This window comes from Magallana gigas, chromosome 1 (genome assembly GCF_963853765.1).
Source record: "Magallana gigas chromosome 1, xbMagGiga1.1, whole genome shotgun sequence".
Lineage (NCBI taxonomy): Eukaryota > Metazoa > Mollusca > Bivalvia > Ostreida > Ostreidae > Magallana > Magallana gigas.
In genome coordinates this window covers 34,994,175-35,015,702 of record NC_088853.1, presented here as the reverse complement: position 1 = coordinate 35,015,702, position 21,528 = coordinate 34,994,175, and the positions used below count along the sequence as shown (strand labels likewise).

Genomic DNA, 21,528 nt, shown 5'->3' with positions numbered 1-21,528 from the left:
TTCCCTCAATTGTTTTTCTCATAGCAAGACTGTTCATAATTACTAAAATGAAAAATTATATTAATGTTTTTTTTATTGTACATGTACTTATAAATCCTATTACTAGAAGCATTTTTTATCTTAGGCACAGTGCAAATTATAATACAGCTTTCCATCAGAGATTAACTACGAAAATCTCAAATTAGTACAGGAAATTGATAGTTGTGAAGCCATTCTTGGCGATATTCTGATTTAGAGCAAAAAAAAATAAATAAAAGGACATGTTCAGAGACTTTTATGATGGAGAAAATCAGTAAACACAACCTGAAAATATCCCCTGAAAATGCCAATTTGGGAAAAGTATAGTTACCAACGTCAAACACGTGTTGACTGCAGAGAGAGAGAGAGAGAGAGAGAGAGAGAGAGAGAGAGAGAGAGAGAGAAAGAGAGAGAGAGAGAGAAGACAACGAGAAGATAAGACCAGTAAGAAAGATAAATTGACCAAACAGTGTACAAGAACTCCAGACCTTTTTGGATTCATTCAATATCTTTCTCAGTTTCTACGTGATGAGGGGGTATTAAGGAAGCATATGAAATCTGAAATTTCTTGAAATCACAAATCTTATTTATTATATATACATGTATATTCAAATATTTAAACAACAAAACGTAGAACAAAAACCAATAAAAATACTGGAGACTTTTTTTTTCCAAATTAGATTGTATTACGTAAATTTTACACATTGATGACGTCGTGACTGAAAGCTGACTGTCGTGGAAAAATCGAATAGCTTTGTAAACAGATTCAAAATATAAGTAATCTAAGCACTCCAAGTATTTATTGAGCATTGAACTAAAAAATACCGGGAGATGTAGTAGTTTTATCAATTATTCGCTAAAAGGTATTTATATTTGTATTTTCTCTCGGCCAGGCTTTCGTCGGTCGTTGTTATGATATAAATATTCGTCTAGAACTCAACCAAGTATATATTTAACTTCACATTTCACATGTATTGATAGTTTGATCAATGCTTAAATTGAAAAGTACTGCTAGAATCATTGTTATGTTTTGATGCAACAAACCGTTTCCGTGCAAACTGAATAAAAGTTTGGAAAGTTTTTGAGAACCCAATGAATAACTATTTATTTAAGGATAATATATGATTCTAGCAGCAGTTTTGATAAAACTAGGATTGTCTTGTCTTCATTCGATATGATTATTGTTTTATGGAGACCGCATGGTACTGTTGTTCTATCTCATTTTGTATTAAGAAGGACACGTAGGCTATTTATTTATGTTCTAATTCGAACTATCTCAAACGAACATAAAATATTTACAACCTTATTCAATCATAACAACACTGATTATGGGTAAGTGCTCCAAGACTAGCGCATTTATTCAATAAAATACATAGATACCGCGTTAATAAATGTCGAATTCTTGGGATAAAACTCATTATCTGCAACAGAAATATTATAGCATTATGCATTTTATTAATATTTTGTGCAATCAAACCCAATACATGAATGATTATGTATAAGTGGGTGGGCGGGTGGGTGCAAAGCGTGTAAACAGCGCTAAGTCTTGAGCTCGAATAACTTAAAATCACAAAGCATACCAGTCATGCCCTAATAACTGGTCTAACCAGTATTACTACGCGTAAACCACCCTTAGTAAACAAACTATAAATAGCAAACCACGTGCTCGATAAAACGTTGTTATATCTTTCAACCTGAATTAAATATATTTATGTTCTAATTCGAACTATCTCAAACGAACATAAAATATTTACAACCTTATTCAATCATAACAACACTGATTATGGGTAAGTGCTCCAAGACTAGCGCATTTCGAACGTAACAAAGAAAGGGGAAAAGAAAAACTGTAAGTTATATTTATTATTGAACACATTCAAATATTCAATGACTGAGACACAGACATCAATGATTTTACATTTTCATGAACATAACCGTCTTTTGCGTTGTCAGAGCGCCACCTGCCGTGCTTCTTAAACAGTCTGTCACTCACACCAGCATTAGCAGCCGCAGTAGCGCCCCCTGACCTTAAACTGTGAAGACCAAATTTGGACTTATCCACACCAACACTTTCCAAAGCATTAAGTAATAATTCCCTTGCTCTACTATAAGACAATGGTCCAGAATTTCTTAATTTATATTTACCAGATTTTTTACAAAATGATAACGCCCTGAAAATAAAACAATCAGAATCCGAAGCAATGTCAGCAATTTTCAAATACAATTGTAACATACCATACGAACAAGTAACATTATTTGTTTTAGAAACTATTACATTACTCCCAGTCTTATATTTATCTGTTTTACTCTTAGAGATATACAAAGAAAGATGGTCCTCATAAAATGTAATGTCAGAGCGTTTTAAGTTGACCAGTTCTGAAAAACGTAAAAAAGCTGCATAACTTAATAGACACATACATGAAATTCGAATGTCTGGTAAACTGCTACTTCCGGTCCCGTAACGATTCACTATTTGCTGTAAAATTTCAGAAGTTATTGGTTCTTTCTTGGTAACAGGTTTAGCACTTAAGCGGCGAGCTCCCTCCAAAACTGAAACGACTAATGATGAATGACAAGGATTTTGTGTTCCTGAAATTTCATGAGCCCAAGAAATGGCATAAAAGGCTTCATTAACTTTTGCAACAGAGTTAAATTGTTTTGATAAATTAATCAAATATATGGAAACGTTGAAATCAGAAGCAGGGAAGTGTTGCACTTTAGGACTTTGCGAATAACACCACTTTATCCATGAATTAAAGGCATACCGATATTTACGAAAAGTACTTTCAGATTTGGATTTTTCACAGAAGAACTTCAGGTCCGCCAAATTTTCCCCCGATGTCTGAATTGAGGCCCATCTTCCTGTTTGGAAAACATCTGAAAAATGTAAACACGGAAACATTTGTTAGTCCCTCACATTATTTTATTTCAAATTTGACCATGTCGCTCTGTCCATAACAGGGACCATGTCAAAAACAAATTCCAAGACCATGTCACTAATGCCTAATGCTCTTATGACCGTGTCTTACACAATATCATCTCATCATTCGTCATTCTGCAATAGCATAAAATATATACAACAGATACATACAAATGCACAATTCAAGCATCTAACCACGTCACTCAGTACAACAATACTAGGACCATGTTCAAATCTGCTCATACAGAACAAAGTTTAACAGCCAATAAAGAACCATGAAATTTTTCAGTCCCAAATATACAGTTCTTAGACGTGCCTCTGCACAAAATATCTCTTACATCATTAAACTGAATAACATCTGTTACATAACTTCTATATGTCATATCCGGTCCAAAAATCATAGACCAAAACGGCGCCGATGGCCAATAAGGAACGATCAAAGTACCTCGTGATCTGCAATACATAAGATGCCTTAAACTTCTCATGACTAAATGAATAGGTGGCACTAGCCAATTATTATCTGAACTCCAATCTTGAGAAAAACAATCAACTGCATCAGTACCAGGATTCCAGAACAAAGAGTTAAATCTAGGTAATTTCTTATTAAGATAATTTGCAAATCTGTCCACTGTATAAGGGCCCCACATATTATTCATAAATTCAAAAAATTCATCAGATACAGACCAATCATCGTAATCCACTAATTTACTTAAATAATCTGCCGTTTCATTCATTTCTCTGGGAATCCATGCAATATCTAACGAAATTTTTCTCTGCAAACACAAATGAAAAATAGAAAGAGCAATTACATGTAAATCATTTTTCGTGCAACCACTTTGGACAATTGAAACACAATTTTTACTGTCAGTCAATATTTTCACAGACTTCCCACTAAGGTTTTCTTTGTACGAAAATAAAGCAAGCTGAATTGCCTTAAGTTCTCGCCAGGTGGAACTTTGTGCACTCTCTACTTCTGAAAAATTACTGTGAAAGTACTTGTGTGTACCTGATAATTGACATACAGCTCCTGCAGCTACTGAACTAGCATCTGTGCATAAAATAGCAATTGATTTAGAATAATCTTTCATAAAACGACAGTTATACATGTCCAAATTCTTCGACCAGAACGAAAGTTCTTGCAAAAACTCATGTGAACTATCAAATCTAATCAAACTATCCCATGCAAATCGGGACTCGATAATTTCATAACACTTTCTTGTCATAAGTCTACTAATGTTACCGATCACTGGTCCCATAGAAATAACCTTGCCCGTAAACTGAGCCAATTGTCTTGCAGTAATTTTTGGTAATCTATGAAACAAATCTGCTAAAGTGCTCTTACAATCTTGTATACGTCTCTCTGGAATAGACAAACAAAACATGTTAGTGTTCCATATCATTCCTAGCCATTCTAACATTTGACAAGGTTCAAAAATAGACTTTTCCAAATTTACCAAAAACCCAGCCTTTTCTAAGGAATCTTTAACGAAAAGGCTATCAGATACCCCTTTCTCGTATGATTCAGCCAATCCCAGGCCATCGTCTAAATACAACACAATGTTGACACCCGACTGCCTCCAGTATCTCACCATTGGTCGTAAACACTTTGTAAAAATGTAAGGTGCCGAAGAAAGACCGAAAGGCAAAACTGTAAATACATAAAATAAATTATTCCAAGAAAAACCCAAAAAAGTTTGTTGTGCTGAGCAAATATCTATATGATGATAACCAGACTTAAGGTCAAATTTAAACATATGAAACCCTTTTTGAAAATATTGCAATGCTATTTTCCAGTCTTCAAATTTCACTTTGTCTCTTCTTACAAACTTGTTCAAAACACTCAGATCAAGGATTAACCTCTTCTTACCAGAACTGTTCATTGCTACACTTAGCGGATTTACCACAACAGGTATGAAAGGAACTTGTATAATACAACTTGAAAGTAACAATTCTGAAACAGTGTCAGAAACAAATTCAGCATTGAGTATGGCAGACTTATTATTTTTCATGTACATTTCTTTTGGTGGCATAATAAATGGAATTACATAGCCAGTGCTAATAGTACTGATAATGAAGTCAGATGCATTTATACTCTTCCAAAATTGTACTGCATTTCTTAACCGATGCTTTACACCTTTAGAATCTCTAAAGCTTTCTAAATTTTTCAAATAGATTTGATGTTCAGATATGATATCATTTTCTTTCAAATTACAGAAACTTTCATAAGCCATGAAATCAAAATCGTCATACTTATCATTTACTAACTGATCCCGAACCGCTTGACTGATTGGCGGCGCTGAACAGGGGACAGTGTTTCCTCCAGTGCCCGACTGACTTGCAGTGGAAACAGATGTCGTAGGAAGATGGTTCACGGCGTTTCCCGAAGCCACGAAAAAGCTGCTGTTGACTTCCAGCAGCAGCGGAAGGAATACTGCCAGTAGCAGGCTGAGGAGCGCTGTATCCGGAAGGGCGTGGTTTGTATGGTTGGAACCTCTTCTTCTCTTTAATAGCACGCAAAGCTCTGTTTTCTGCCTGTCGTAGTTTTTTGTCATCGTCCGAATCAGAGGCGATGTCGTTGTGCTCATATTGATGAACTGTGGCCCACCCTGCTGGAGAATTGTCTGCTTCTTGGCTGTCCAAAAGCTCCTTCTTGAACGAGTTTAGCGAAGAATCCAAGTAACACTTAAATAGGTTGAAAGTGTCCGTTATATCGGCTGCTGGAGTTGAAGAACTCTTGTCGGTGTCCCCGCCCAACAAAACGCTATCAGAGTCCGACATTGCAAAGCGTGTAAACAGCGCTAAGTCTTGAGCTCGAATAACTTAAAATCACAAAGCATACCAGTCATGCCCTAATAACTGGTCTAACCAGTATTACTACGCGTAAACCACCCTTAGTAAACAAACTATAAATAGCAAACCACGTGCTCGATAAAACGTTGTTATATCTTTCAACCTGAATTAAATATATATCTATCGAGTGATAAAGCACCGATGTGGCAGAGATGCACTACCGCATTGATATTTGTTTTAAAGGAAATACCTTTTAGAAATAGTTTTTTATGGCTTACGACCATCTAGTTACCGGATAATCTTTATGGCAAAAAGTTCACAATTCTCTGACACAAAATAGTTCTATTCGAATGTTGCAAAGTTAACTGTTTGTTGTTCGTAATAAATATCTTGAAGCAAGGTTGTATTTTTGTTCGTATGTTGATTATCATTTACGTTATTGTAACCAAAATGAATAAACATTGATTAAAAAACTCGAAATCTAACGCGAATGAATATTAAATGCAGTGTTTTTGCATAAAGGTAAAGACCCCTCCATGCATCACACAGTGCCACCATGCTTCCCGCTATGCATACTTACATGTATTATAAGCAAAAAATTCGTTTTCCAATTATTTTTAATCTTAACAGTGATCAGTCGATGTAATATTGTCGTTATTCCGTTCAATCTACATAAAAACCTTTGCACCCGCAGAGAGCGTCGCTATCTTCGATCTCAGCAAGGAGGCACACGTGGTTAACGGTTCAAGGACTGAACTTATGATTGATATATATTGAAACTGAGTTTATAAATCGGTACTAACTGCATAAATTGAGGGGTGATCACTATTTGTTTTAAATATAATGTGCAACATGTGCCTTCTTCGACACCTCCGCCATTATGGAATGTAGGGGATTTTCCAAGATCCAAAAATAGCACTATGTTCCCTCGATGGAGTTGGCTTGGTTGTGCTATGATTGAACTTTTAATTTGCCGTAAAAATATTGGAAACGTAAGTAAATGCACTCAAATAAGAAAAAAAAAATACAATTAAGCCTGATTGCAAGTCATACACGGAAGCGATGTCACATAACTATAATATAGACATCGTATAGAATGCCTCTGAAAATAACTGTGTGCACATGTCATGTTTTGTTTTGAACATATTTTATTGACTAAACAAAAGGATCAGAAACAAGTTCTAACAACTTACAAGTTTCTCTCCTTAAATATAACAATAGTTGTCATGCATATGAATATAGAACAAAAGAAAATATAATATTGATATACACAAAGAAATATTATTTAAATCTCAAGGATTTGTCTATTAACTGTTGTACAGAAGCAAAAATGCTTTTGTTGATATGTAAAGGAAGGTTGCTGTTGCCATATAAAAGTAAATCAGTATCAATATTGACTAAATCTAACATAAACAATTGATTAAACATGTTGTTTCTCGCATTTGAGTATTTTTTACAAGAAAAAAAGAAATGATACACATCTTCTGTTTGACCACATAAACACAACGGATTATTTATAATATTACGTTTACAAAGATCATATTTTAATACCCAGTTATGTTTCAGCTTTGTATGAATAATATTGGTACAGCGTTTAACAAAAGAAAAATAAATAGGGGATTTCGTAACTTTAGGCATATGTTTGCAAAACATATTGATTGAGGTGGCTGTTCTGGCTTCTATTTTTAGTGAATTCCATTGATTGACAGCATTGGGTACAAATGATTTTTTAAGTAAATCTAACCTGCTCTTAGGAACATTAAACTGATCCTTGTTTCGTGCGTTGTATCGCGATATATTTCCCTCTTGTTAGGAATAATATCACATAAATAATCAGGCAGACTCCCCATGTTAAATGTGAACATAGTAAAAAGACTGACCATTGCTGACTGCAAAGCTTTAGTTTGAGTTTGAGTGTGACATCGTCATAATTATTTCATGCACTGGTCCATGATTTTCCTTAAAACAATGGTGGTTTCAACCAATTGATAAAAGAGGCGTCTAGATTTCAATCTTGTCTGTTTCAGTCCATAACGTTTGACCAATCAATAATTGGGGCATGTTGATATCGGTCCTGTTAGTTTCTATAGAACTATGAATTAACTAGTTACTTTCAATAGAGATATAAATAAGCTAAAGTTTCCATACGAAATAGAGGAAATCATACTCGATACATATTAAACCGGTAAGCCATTATGGCCCTTCAGGCCTTTGATTTTCTGGTTAAAATCAGTGATTTAATCTTCCAATTTTGAATAACACAGCTAAAACAAGACGTTAAATAGTCCATATGCCCATTCAACATCCCCGCGAACATTTAAGCGGCCACTTTGACGGCTTCTGAAGAAAAAAAAATGTGGCACTGGGACGACAACAAAGAGCAGGATTTCACAAATCTTAGGTACCTTGATATGAAGAAACATCTTACCTTAATAGCTGATGCAAGTTCTAAGGGACTCGGGCAGATGAAAAGTATATACTTTATTCTCAAAAAATATTTATAAGCCGCGCGGCGAAATCAAAAACAAGGCTAAGGTCTGTTGTGAACGTAAACAAAAATGGCGACGGATTAAGTAATATGCAGTATCAAGCACTTCTGCATACTTTGTGCAACGGATGTAGAAATATAAAGCCAGAGCTGTCATTTATTAGACTACCCACTGGTTCTTAGAGTAGAGGTAAATGGTTTCGGCCATTCGAACAGATAATAGACCTTTTTTAACGTGAGTCTGTGATTGTTGTGTTAAAGTTATCGCACCTTCTTGTATTCTTACAAAAAAATCTCCCTGGTAATAGTATGCAAGGAGTTTGATAGAAATATACATGCATACAAAAACTTGATTCAAAATGTTTTTAAGTAGGAGGACCTGTGTAAAGACGAAGAAGGCTTACGGATGGCATTGTTGGCCAAGTACTTGCAGATGTACTATCTACATGTAGGTTGGCTTTAGGCGCTAAGTACCCATTCAGTCATCAACAATATTTTCATTATGCCCCCCTTTCGAAGAAGGGGGGGGGCGTATTGCGTTGTTACTGTCGGTCGGTCGGTCGGTCGGTTCACCAACAGTTTCCGTTCATTTTCTTCGCGGAGGATATACATATTGTAAAGACATATGGTATACAGGTTTATCGTAATAATATCTACGTCAAGTATGATTTTGGGTGCGAACGAGCAATTTGCGACAGAGTTATGTGCACTGGACTTAGGAAAATTTCAATTATTTGTAGTTTCCTTCATTTTCTTCACAGATGTTTCCAAGGGAGGGGGTAGGTATTTTACAAATATCTCTTGTCCTATCATGTAAATGACATGTTAGAAAACTTAATTTAGTTTTTTTTAAATAAAAAAAAAAATGTGCAATAACTTTTTAATTGCAGCAGAACAAAACTAAATAAATTATGAAGACTAGCTATTATATTCAAAATATAGTTGTTTATTCTCAACATTTCAAGTCTTGAGATTTTCAAGTGGACACCTTTAAGAAAAGTCCTGAAATTATTTGATGTCAATGATTAAAAATCTGTCTTTTTGTTGTTGCTGTTACAGTTGTAGTTTTCATCCAAAAACGCTTGCTTCTGTTTAAAAATAAATAAAACAAACCCTATATTATAATAGTAACACAACTTATCAATTTCTGAGAAATATATAGATGTGTGCCAAGGTGTTAAAATTAATACACAGTTGAAAATGTAAGTTCCCCGGAGGAAAAATAAATGGCTAGGTTTAGACGATTGATTTTATGTAGGACAATTCAAAAGAAACAATTAAAATCCACACAATTGATGCAAAAATCAAAACCTTTTACTATCGGTATTCGTACTTCAAAAAAGGCAATTCCTATAAACAGGTCATTGTTAAGTTTTTGTTTATTCTTAAAAAGTCAGCCCGCCCCCTTTATGAGATTTATAACCCACCTCTGATATTCATTTAAATCTTTGTAGCCTTTGTTTATTTCTTTTGCGCCAATGACTTTTTTGATCGATTCTTCTAAAATCCGAATTTAGGAAAGGACAAAACATTTAAATGACGAGTAGAGTTTGGCAACGCTTTTATGTTTTACACCATGCTTTCGTTCTTCGATACCGACATTAGCCTCGTTTTTAGTAAGATATGAATATTCCTCACTACCTCATTAAGAATGGATACTAGTGTATGCTCGAACACGCTCACGAAATGTCAACAAAGTTATGCATAAATAGAGAAAGTGGCCCTAACCATAGCATTTGGGTGTGAACAATTTCTTCAGTATATTTTGAAGAAGTGTGAATTAGACCACAAAACATTACAGTTTATGCTCAAGAAATCTTTACATCATGCTGCAGCAAGACTACAAAAACTTCTGCACTCACTCCAAAAATATAATTTGAACGTTATCTTCAAACCAGGAAAATCTTAGTTTTTGGCAGACACACTTAGCAAAGTTTTCTTACTGGAAATGAAAAGGATCCGGGACTGCAAGAACTTAAAAGCATTACTCAAAATGAATGGCCAGAAAACTAAGAAAACGATCCACAAGACGTCCGAGAATACTAGAGTATTAGGGGATGAAATTTCATGCATCGATGGCATTCTGTACAAGAACAACCAATTAATTTTACCAAGACCCATTAGAAGCCAGATTTTAAAAACACTTCACTCATCACTTAGGAATTGTTATGTGTAAAGCAAGGGCATAAGAATCTTTCTTTTGGGCTGGAATGTCATCGCAGATTGAGGAAGAAATCGCAAAATACAGCACATGCGCCCTGAACAGAAACATTATCCAATGATTATCACTGAGACAGCAGACAGACCATAGTTCATTTTCTCTACGTACCAGGTTGAATGCAGAAGAGTGCACCATCTCCTTTGTGTTGATCACTATTTTAAGTGATCCGAGTTTGATGAACTTGAAAACTTGTCATGTTCAAACACCAAGACTCATTTGAAAAACTTTTTTTCAAAATATGGTTTTCCTGATACATTGATTTCAGACACCGGCCCCAATGCTCAACTAAGAAATTCACCAACTTATCAAGAAGCTATGGATTTGTTCAAAAGAACAGCAGTCCTCACTTTGAACAAGTAATCTAGAAGCAAAACGCACCATACAGACTCTCAAGAATTTCATTAAGAATCTTATTAAGAAGGCCACAGATCCATACAGAACAATACTGACCTACAGAAACTCTGCTGATGAAGCAGAACCACTCCTTCGCAACGGCAGGATGTCAAAGGAAATCAGCATGAGACTTAAAGCTAGAAAATGGCAACATAAAATCAACATCGACAAACATGAACAAATCATTGATAGTTCTCAAACCAAACGAAAATGTATATAAATACTCCATCCTTAAGAACAACACTGGATGGAAATTACGCAGAACACATTTGACCGACCAAACCAAAAAAAAGGAGGGATCTCAAGTTAAAATCTGGCTTCACACTTATAGTTATTTACTATATATACAATTTGTTTAGAAGAATTGAAATGTAAGTACCTTAAGCTTATCTTTCAACGTAATTCAAATCATTGGTCTGTTGGTTAATCTGATGCCGACGAAGCGTCGATAATCGACAAATACAGCGAGCGGTTGATTAAAACAAGACTATCACCAAAATCGATGCTCAAATTATATCAACTTTGTTAGATTGATGCGCAATATAATTGTATTAGCCATAGATATACACGAGGAAATGAAAGCATGTTTAGACACACAAATCAACGATTTTAACGAAAGAAATTGATTCTATATGTACATACACTTCTCTACATCTGTCTAGCAGATCGTGCATAGTGCTAAAAGTAATAACAAATTTAGAATAAGAATGAATATACATTCATTGCACTTGATTAATAAATAAAATAGCTTATCATTTAGGTTTTAAATAAAATAAAATATTAAAAACTGTTTTCGCTTGGGAAAAAGATACCCCAAACGGGTATTAAACTTATGACCATTGGGTTACTGTAATCTACTCTCTTCCATGGCCACATGGAACTCATTTTATAACCAGATATTTAAAACCTATAAATCTTGGCTGTTAAATCAATGTAACGCGTTGGTATTTCTAAAATATAAAGGTTTTTCAAATTAGCGTCATTATAGTAAGTAATCTTACATAAGAACAAAGAATTAGAACAAAAAAAAATAAGCGCGCAAAGATGCTCGTCAATCAATGTCCAAGGGACTAAAAGAGAGATATATATTTTCTGTCAGGGAAGTTGGATTTGAGCATGCAGCACAGTTAAGGCTGTCAATAAATTCCGTTCAGACAAAAATACGGGAAATGTGCATTATGACATCACAGTATATTACAAACCTCAAAAGTACTAATTGATCTATTCAATAACAAAATTAACTTATAATAATCTTTTAATTGAAAACAACAAATGCTATTACTTACAATTTTGATGTCCGTTATATCGTATACACTGAAAAATAAGCGAGATGTCGTTCTCGCTGTACTACAAAATATGAAGTCATATATGCTTCTAAATGACGCATTAAGTTAAGTCATTGAAGGCTATCATACAGTTTTGTAGCGGAAAAATGAATGTCATAGATAAACGGAAAATTAAAAACGGATATTTTTTTAACATTATTTTTATTAGAAAGCTACCTATATAGCCTTATTTTCATTTTGTTAAAAGTATGCATCGTATAAAGAAGCAACCTCGGGTTTGTATAGAACATCGTATATCTTAAAGCTGAGTACCTAATTAAATCACTTAATTGCAAAAGCATACACTTACCTGATCCTGACAAACTTTTACATGTGAATTTGAAATATGCTATGTAACTTAAAAACTTCTACGATCCTTGTAAAATCTTACAAATTAATTATATTTTAATGAAATAAACCCTGTGACCTTCAAACTTATTCAACATATGCATTATAAATTACGGTTTCTACAAACAAATATTCTTATATTAAACAGTTCGCACCGTTTTTCAAAATGTACAATATAACATCAAGTTATTCTAAAATTCAGCTGTGAATTTTGACGTGATTTATGCCCTTGCAATATTGAATTTTTTAAATGACCTCAAAACCACAAATACATCTGCTTGTACCATGAGACTGCCATATCACGTGACCACTATGAACATAAAATAGTGTACTGTTATATATATGTATATATATATATATATATATATATATATATATATATATATATATATATATATATATATGAGAAAGGACATGCCAGTTGAACTAAAGTATACGTGTTTTCATAACAAAAATTTGCCGATATTTCTATTGGCCGCCTAAACTGTACTGCGTACCGTGGTTTAAATCAACTTTATATATCAATTTATTATTACCTGTATTATATAAATAACGTTTTCATTCGTAAGAAGCACAAGCTTCACCTTTCGTGTACTTTGCAATCTACACGTTTTATTTTCATTCGTATATATATATATATATATACGTGAAGAAATTCGTCATTACAAAAACTGATGACATAATGAACATTTTCCGTTCTACACGTACACCTGCGCGAACAAGATGGTTTTGCTTAACCGTAAGTTTATAATTTTTATGCTAACTCCCACTGACTTAGATCCGCCAAAGCATTTTTACGACATTACTTTCATTTGTGCTATTTTTGGCTGGTTTATCGATACTGTAAGTTTTTAATTAATTGTACAATAATTATTTATCAAGCAAAACTGAAATCATAGCTTACGGTCATTTTCTCACACGTCTTAAAACACCAAAGGGGTAAGCAGATACTTCCCTAGTTTATTGACAAAATGTTTTCATTTTTTAGAATAGAAATGCATTATCACTTTCGATATATAAAACAATTGTTTAAATATGATCATTCTTTTTGTTGCATTTATCGAAGATTTGATTAAGGAGATTGAAAACAATATGTATCTTTGTGTGCGTATTTCCGTATTGATTGTAGGATATGCACAGGGGGATGTCAATACATAATTCAGCAACATGGCTGCACAATAAAGAGGAAATGATTCCAAATCCTTCAGTAATTCCATTGAGCCTCTTCTAAATGTCAACTGATCATTAACGTTATAGAATTATGACATTTAGAATTTGATGCTAAATCGTATGTGCAATTTGTGAAAATTCACTCGTCCACTTCACTACAATTTAAAAAAAAACAATGATTAGATAAAGGACGCTCTACATAGGGATGTGTGACTCTTCTACCAAGACATCCGAAGAAGGTAAACAAGCACGGGTTTAGCGTTGAAAATTTCGTAGCATTTTCTTTGAGTTTTGATAGTGATGTAAAATCCTAACGAAAAATGTTTAATTATTTAGCACAAAACATTTCTAAAATGTAACATTTGTGATTTTTATAACAAAATCCATAAGAATGTCTTACCAGAATTGTTTTAAACTGTCCCCTACCGGTTTCACCGGAGGCTTTCCTCTGCATCCGTCAGTCAATCTGTCTGTCAGTCCATCTGTATGTCCCACTTCAGTTTTCCACAGTTGTTTTCTTTGTGCGTTTAAGGATTTGTATGAAATTTGCCGAACAGCTTTAAAATGTCAAACTACAGATCAAGTTTACATTTTTGTAGCGCCTGGTTGACCTATGTTTGAGAATTTTTTTTTATTTTCCAATTTTTTAATGTTTGGGTTCGATGTGTATTGAATAAACGAGGAAAGCATGTAGTCAGTAATAATAACGTGCATTACTTGTACCATTCCTTTTATCGTTGTCTAATAAACAAATAAGTTCTGTAAAATAGTGTCAAGCATTAGGTTGTAAATTTAATCGACAGGGTTTGTTGTAATATTACAATCGGGTACGTTATCGGATTGGTCTGTTTATTCGGGGTACAGAAGACGGTAAGAAGTGATATTCTGCACAATAACGCATTGTGTTCACAAATTTCTACCAGCAAATACTTAATGGACTTAGCAAAATTACAGGAGATAAAATAAAGAGTATTTTGCCCATTTTTATTTCAGTTCCATATCAACGATGTAGTTTGAATTTTCTCTGTTCTTGTATCTCTGATTAAAGCATATTAACATGCGGTTTATTATAGTTTTGAAATAGATGTATGCTTTCAAAGAATAAAACAAATCGGTAGGGGATGTGTATTGCTAATACAATACTATCAGAATGCTTGTTCTGTTAGTGTTACAAATGAGTATATTTTGATCGTCGGAAAACAGATTATCATACAGACAAAAATGTTATGTCAGCGTGAAAGAAATAAAGCCCGTCAATGCTTGCACATTTATTTAAAACATTGAAGTAATCAAATGTTTCTATCTTTAAAATGCTTAGGATTGACATATTTCAGTTGCGGACAAAAAAATCATGTTATAGTATATTTCGTTATCATTATTAAAAAAAAACAGATTAATTAATGTTTATATGTATATTGCTGGTTAGAATTGTTTGAAAAATTATTTAAAAGACAACGCATAATATTTTAAGCATGCAGTTTAACCGATCATCTAGCTGTGGAAAATACATGAAAAATACTTAAAGTGCAGGGGAGTTTGTATTTTTTTATATCCTTTTCAATGTGTTTATTGCGAGTAAATTCAATGCCACAGCAAAATACCACAGCCAGAATATAAGCATCTAATCTTAGTTATGCAGTTTCTGCTCGATTTGTTATCTAAATAGGTTGGCATTTTTGAAAACCCACGCCATTATACGAAGAGCAAGGATTTAGGAAGGAAGATATTTTTGATGAATGTAAGTATCTTCCTATGTAGATTGACAGCTTGGGTAGAGTGTATATGTACAAATAAATGCTTGGCGTTGAACCATAATATATTTGTATACTGCATTTACTTGGCAATACTGTACTAGCAAAGTGCTAATCATATGAGGTAATTTCATTACCATTTTGTTTTCAGCTTTCATAAACAATTGTTATATTTTACAATCAAAGGCCCGGGCATGGTCAGAATTTTGATCAAAAATTATTTTCCGATTTTAAAGCTGCTTGGTCCGATTTTATATCAACTTTTGTGCACTTTTTTAAACGATTGTTATGCTAAGTTTCTGTATAATAAAAGACATTGCAGTAGTTTTCCCAGTAAATTAAGCCACATTTCAATGTAAAAAATTATGTTCAGAATTTGTTAACAAATCAAACGACATGAAAGGGTATCGCAATATTTCGCCTCATCTTAAAATTCGCCCCTGACATCAAGACGGGTATGGTTGTATTACAACTTTGACACCACCATAAATAAAGGTGCAATGTTCAGTGTAATTAAAAATAAACCTTTGCACGTTTTTTGTTAATATTTCTTAAGTCTGCTTTGTTTACAATCGATGCATAGCATGCTGGTTGAATAGCCCCAATCATTCGGGGGAAGAAACCAAACGGTTCCCTGCTCTAAACGTCCCATTATGCATTTTGGTTTGTTTTTTCGTTTGCCCAAAATGAAATTATTTTTATTTACTTTAAAAATGTATAACTTTGAAAGGAGATTGATTCTGCTGGTGTAAATAGCAGAAAGTATATAACTTGCTAAAATAAATGGTTTGTATGGAAAATTATTTGATACTGTAATAACAAAAAATCGGACCAAGCAGCTTTAATATTTACAAACTTGTATTAATGTAGTTTAAAGACAATAATGTTCCCTTTTGTTGATACCAAAAGGCATAGAAGTATTTTAATTTTTCCTTTCATATATTTGTTCTGAATCTTCTTTAAGTTTCATCCTTGAACAATTTCTCAATACCTATTAGAGAAAAATTATCAACAGTATGTTCATTTGTATACAGATGCATTGCTACAGAGTCGTTATTTTTTCTCTTAATCAGTGATAATGATAATGAGACATGTTTTTGATAAAGTCACCCCGTTTCCCCAACACTTTAGACTTTTTACAAAACATTTCATAAACAACATCACTTGACATACAATCGATATGATTTTTAACTTGATATGTTTCTCCCTGAGAAGATTACACAAGAAGAAACTGTGTTTACCCCCCCCCCCCCCCCCCACACACACACACACACTCACTCACTCAAAAGTACTCGTTTAAAATAATACTACATACAAATATCATGTTGGATTTAGTTGAACATGGAATCAGTCAAGAGTTTGAGTCGCTTTCTAGTGGGTCTATTCAAACCTGTCACGTGACATACATGTTAACTTCAAAGCGGATGCAGATAAAAATGTTTCATACTAAAGAATACTTGCACCACTGTTATCATCCACAACCCCCCCCCCCCTCCCAACCTTTTCAAAAGTACTCAACCTGAAGTATGGGTATGAACCTTATATTATCGCACTTCTCTTTAAAGATTCTTCTTGAGAACTTGATTTAATGGTTAGACAACTTTAATGACGTTGGGTCATGGTTATCTGAATTGGAAAAAAAGTTACAGCATAATATAACAGTGAGTAGGAGTATTCATTTCTTTCCTAATGCTCTGTTTAAATTTAGAGCAGATGTTCAAAGTGTACATTATATTTCGTCGAACGTTTAATTGATGAAATGTTATTTTCCTTACGTTGTCGCTCGTATTTATATTAAAATATCTTATTTGTTGATGAACATAATTAGGGTTCCGCTCTGCGGGCACCCTTTAGTGATCAGTCTGTCCGTCCGAAATCTCTTGTCCGGATCATATCTTCTCTCCCCATGGTCCTATCTAAGCCATACACAGGGCGAGAAACCATCTTTAAGCAAGTCCTTAAAGGTGGCTTAAAGGATATACATGTACGATTTTTAAGTCACCATTAAATGAAACCTTATAAGTCCTTAATGTCCAAAGGACTGCGAACGATAGCATTGTCTAGCCGCCTAACTAAAAGTCATTTTTTGATAATTGTCTAAATAAATTTATTTTTTATAATAATGTTAACATTAATGTATATTTTCATTAAACATAAATGATTTGTTCAACAAAGAGAGATAACTATGCATTTTGTGGTTAAAGTATCTCATTTCATGATAGAAACTAACGGAAAACGGATTTTTTTTTATAAAACATTCTCCCCGTGAAACAAAAATTCCTTTTAAGGGGTTTTATTTATTGTTTTTTAGCATATTAATACCAAAGGGTTTGTTGTTTCACGGGGGTAACATACGTCTACAGACCAAAATACATTCCAAAAAAGCATTTTGCTTTGTAACGATCCAAAATATAATTAACAAATATGAAATAAATGAAAATTTACAATTATTTGCAACGTAAACATGCGATTTTTAAATTTTTATGCATATATCGGCCGCTCAATAATATTTTCCTCACTCATAGAGACCGATTTCAATGAAAATAATTTAAGACCCCGCGTTAGCAAAACTTTTGTTAAATAATTAATAATTTGATTACAATTTTTTTTATATAAATTGATTAGTGTTTGATTATACTTTTTTAGTAGAAAGCTAAGTTTTTGAATATCTGGCAGAAATTCCAAAATACTTGGATGTAAAATGTAGGCGGGAAACAGGCGTTAGCGTTCACAGTTCTTTCTTTAAGTCTCCGTTGAGCCATCTTCAAGCATCCTTTAAGCTTCTTTAAGTGGCATTTACGCTTTCATTAGTTTGCCTTTACATTGTCTTTTAATTCTTTTTAAGTCAACTTTGATCAAGCTGAACAGTTTCATTTTAAATGCATTAAATAAAATGCAAGAACTCTTTGGTAGGGGTGGGCGGGGTTGATCCAAAGAATGATATAGTTCTCAGGTGGGGAGGAGAGTGTTCCAGACAGTTTTGATTGTCAACACACGCCATGAAGAAACAGCTATCTACACTCAAGCTTTGCGTAAACACTTTGTCGCATCACTAGCACAGATCATCATTATCAACACCGCTCCAATGAATACAGATCGTCGTTATAAAATTTTATTTGTTTTTGTTTCAAAATTATTGAAGCCGCGAGCGCTGTCCCTGTCTTTAAGCTGACCATGAATTTAAATTAAAGTATGTGTGTTTCCCATTAAAAAATAACCTGGTGATCTCTCTATCTTTTTTTTCTCTCTCTCTCATTATTAATTGACTTTCAAAATTTGACTAAATAATACTTAGTCGAAATCCATCATTGTTTGACTGTTTGCACATGATGTTAAATTCATAATTATCATTGAACTGGATTCAAATTTTATTAATACAAATCTACATCAATTCGTTTTTATTTCGAAATTGTTTTTGTAAAGGAAAACATATTCACACAAACTAATTACGACACTGTGTTTATTTTTTTTTTCTTTTTAAAAGTTTATCTAGTTATTAAATAGAATATAAATTGAATGAATAATACATTTTCTAGTTTTATAATCAGTTTATGATATGATTTTTTTTTTTTTTCAATTTTAATTATTTCTAGATCTAATTCTAGATCTGCTAGATACATGTTAAAGATGAAAAGACTCTGAGCTGCTTTTGTTATTTTGGGCGGGATGTTGCTGCTTTGTTTGTATAGACATGGTTTCATTAGTTTGTGTGTATCTAATATAAGTATATTGTTTGTCCAACTTGAGAAAACCCCTGGAACTAACGCAGAATATACAAGACAGTCTTTTTTACATTTTTAATTCATTGTCAAAATCTTATTTCCTCACCAAAATATTACGTCCAAAAATCAAAGATACATGTATGTAAGAGTAAAATCTAGAGACTGATTAATTAAAGTAATGGGGGAGGGGGAGGATAAATGCGAGGGGGGAGGGGGGTAATTATTAAATATTTATAAGGGGTAATATAATATGTCACATACCAGGCCTGGTATACATCATATGAAGCCCATGTATACTTTATTTGGAATTGTCACATGCATTAAATACGTCAGCGGTAATTGGTTATATTGTTTGTTATAGAATTGAAAGTTTAAAAATCATGTATAGAATCACATGTGTACACATTTAAACATATATCACTTAATTTGTTATTCTAGATACGTTGTAAATGTATAATAATCAATATTATAAAACTTATTACGTGCGGGAACGTGACCGGAGAGCTAACCGGCTTTTCTACATCGTTTTTGTATTGGATACAGAAGCCGACGTCTGTCCTCGATTTCGTTTGGAAACTGCTCGTAGATTCCATAAGGCTTCCCTTGAAGTCTGTGGGCATTTTTCAAAACATGTACTAAATCTCCGTAGTACAAGAAACGGGCGACAATACGACAATCTTTCCCGCGGTAGAAACGACAAAAACCGTGCACATTATTAAATTCAATGTTGTTCTCGATTTCGAGCTCGTGATATATGAAGTAATGGAGTTTCCTTTCTTCGTTGTTCGTCTCACCTACAAGGCCAGTAAAGACAAGGTTATTTTTCATTGACCGACACTTTAAATCTAACACTAGATGAACGTACATCTAACCGCTTTAAATTTAGTTACTGAGTTCTAGTAAGCCTAACAGTTTACAGTCAGGTATAATATATGTTTTCACTGTAGACCAAGTACCGTAATCCATTCTTAATACATGCATACATGTAATTTGGTATAATTGATTGTTATAAACTGAATGTAAGTCAAAGTCTTTAAAGTAAATTCAATAGCCAATGATTTATTACATATAAAAACCTTACTACATATGAGCTATCGTGGAGCAGTGGAATTGAGCTGATGCTAGTGCCCGAAGGGTCCCAGGATCGATACCCAATTTGGGCATATTTTTCATTTTTTTTCCAGAGCAAAGCCCGTTTTAACACTTTTTTTATTAAAATCATTGGAACTGATAGAATACACAGTATTCACTTCATAACTACAATACATGTTCATGTAGAATCAATTTTTCCTGCTTTGTGTGTCTTGACATGTTTTTATTTCTTTGTCTATATCTGATTAAAATCTATTGCATGTCAGACCTCAGAAAAACCCTGGAAATAACACAAAATATACACGATATACAAAATAGGTGTGTCTTATTCCAGACGCACGGCTATGGTTTTTTTTTTTTAAATAAAGTTTAAATACATTTGCCAATTAATCACAATTGATTAAATTTTCATAAAGTTAATATATTTTGTTTGTAAATTAAGCAGAACATTAAATAAAGACTGACATTATTTTTAAATGGCTTAAAGGTGGCTTAATGGTAGCTAAAAGAGGTTTGGATATTAAGGACCAATAAGTTGTCCTTCAAGGTCGCTTTAAGATAGTCTTTAAGCTGTCTTTAACCATCTTTAAGCCATCTTTACGCTTTCTTTAAGCCATCTTTAAGCAGCATATATAGCTTAAAAGTGGCTTTAATATCGTCATAAAGCTACCTTTAAGCTATTATTAAGGGGAACTTAAAGATGGTCATTCATCCTGAGTCACCAACAGACTGCCTTTGGCTAAAGGGTGTGCTGTGACCTTAAACCATGTCTCTAGGTCAAAGCTGAAGGTCTTAGCAGAAGTATATGAAAAATCCTTATTCGGAGCATATATTCTCTCCCCTTGGTCCAATCTGGCTCAAACTTCACTCACTGAGTGCCTATGGTGAAAAGAGTTGCAATGATCATAAATAAAGTTCGTAGGTTGAGGGTCAATGTCATATTTGGTCAGGCGAAAACTCTTTTTTTCAGAGCATAAATATACTCTTCACTTAGCCCTATTTGGCTCATACTTCACATGAACAGAGCTTTTGATTGAAGGGTGTGCAGTGACCTTGAACCAAGTTTCAAGGCCAAATGTGAAGGTCATAGCAGAATTACATGAAAACCCTTGTACGGTGTATTTCTTTTCTCCCTTTGGTCCAAATTGGCTCATACCTCACTCACAGTGTGCCTACGATCAAGGGTGTGCAATAGCCTGGAATAATGTTTGTATGTCAAGTGTCAAGGTCTTATTTGATCACGCAGACTTTTTTCAGAGCATATACATGTACATAAATATACTCTCCACTTGG

The 21,528-nt window shown here is 33.6% G+C and overlaps 1 protein-coding gene across 6 annotated transcripts; it reads right to left on the bottom strand.

Annotated features, from left to right (window-relative positions):
- Positions 1-1,860: 1,860 nt before the first annotated feature.
- Positions 1,861-5,891, bottom strand: LOC105346071 (integrase/recombinase xerD homolog). 6 transcript variants are annotated; one of them, XM_066066527.1, is made up of 3 exons: positions 5,186-5,327; positions 3,942-4,583; positions 1,861-2,892 (listed from the first exon to the last, which is right to left on the bottom strand). In XM_066066527.1, exons 1-3 carry the CDS (start codon positions 5,190-5,192, stop codon positions 1,892-1,894), a joined length of 1,650 nt encoding a protein of 549 aa, XP_065922599.1. In that variant the 5' UTR covers positions 5,193-5,327; the 3' UTR covers positions 1,861-1,891. The 6 variants fall into 6 exon arrangements, with proteins under 6 accessions (XP_065922599.1, XP_065922605.1, XP_065922602.1 ...); XM_066066533.1 differs by lacking the exon at positions 5,186-5,327 and having other exon boundaries at positions 3,942-4,295; positions 4,390-5,179; XM_066066530.1 differs by lacking the exon at positions 3,942-4,583 and having other exon boundaries at positions 1,861-2,901; positions 5,190-5,891.
- Positions 5,892-21,528: the final 15,637 nt, after the last annotated feature.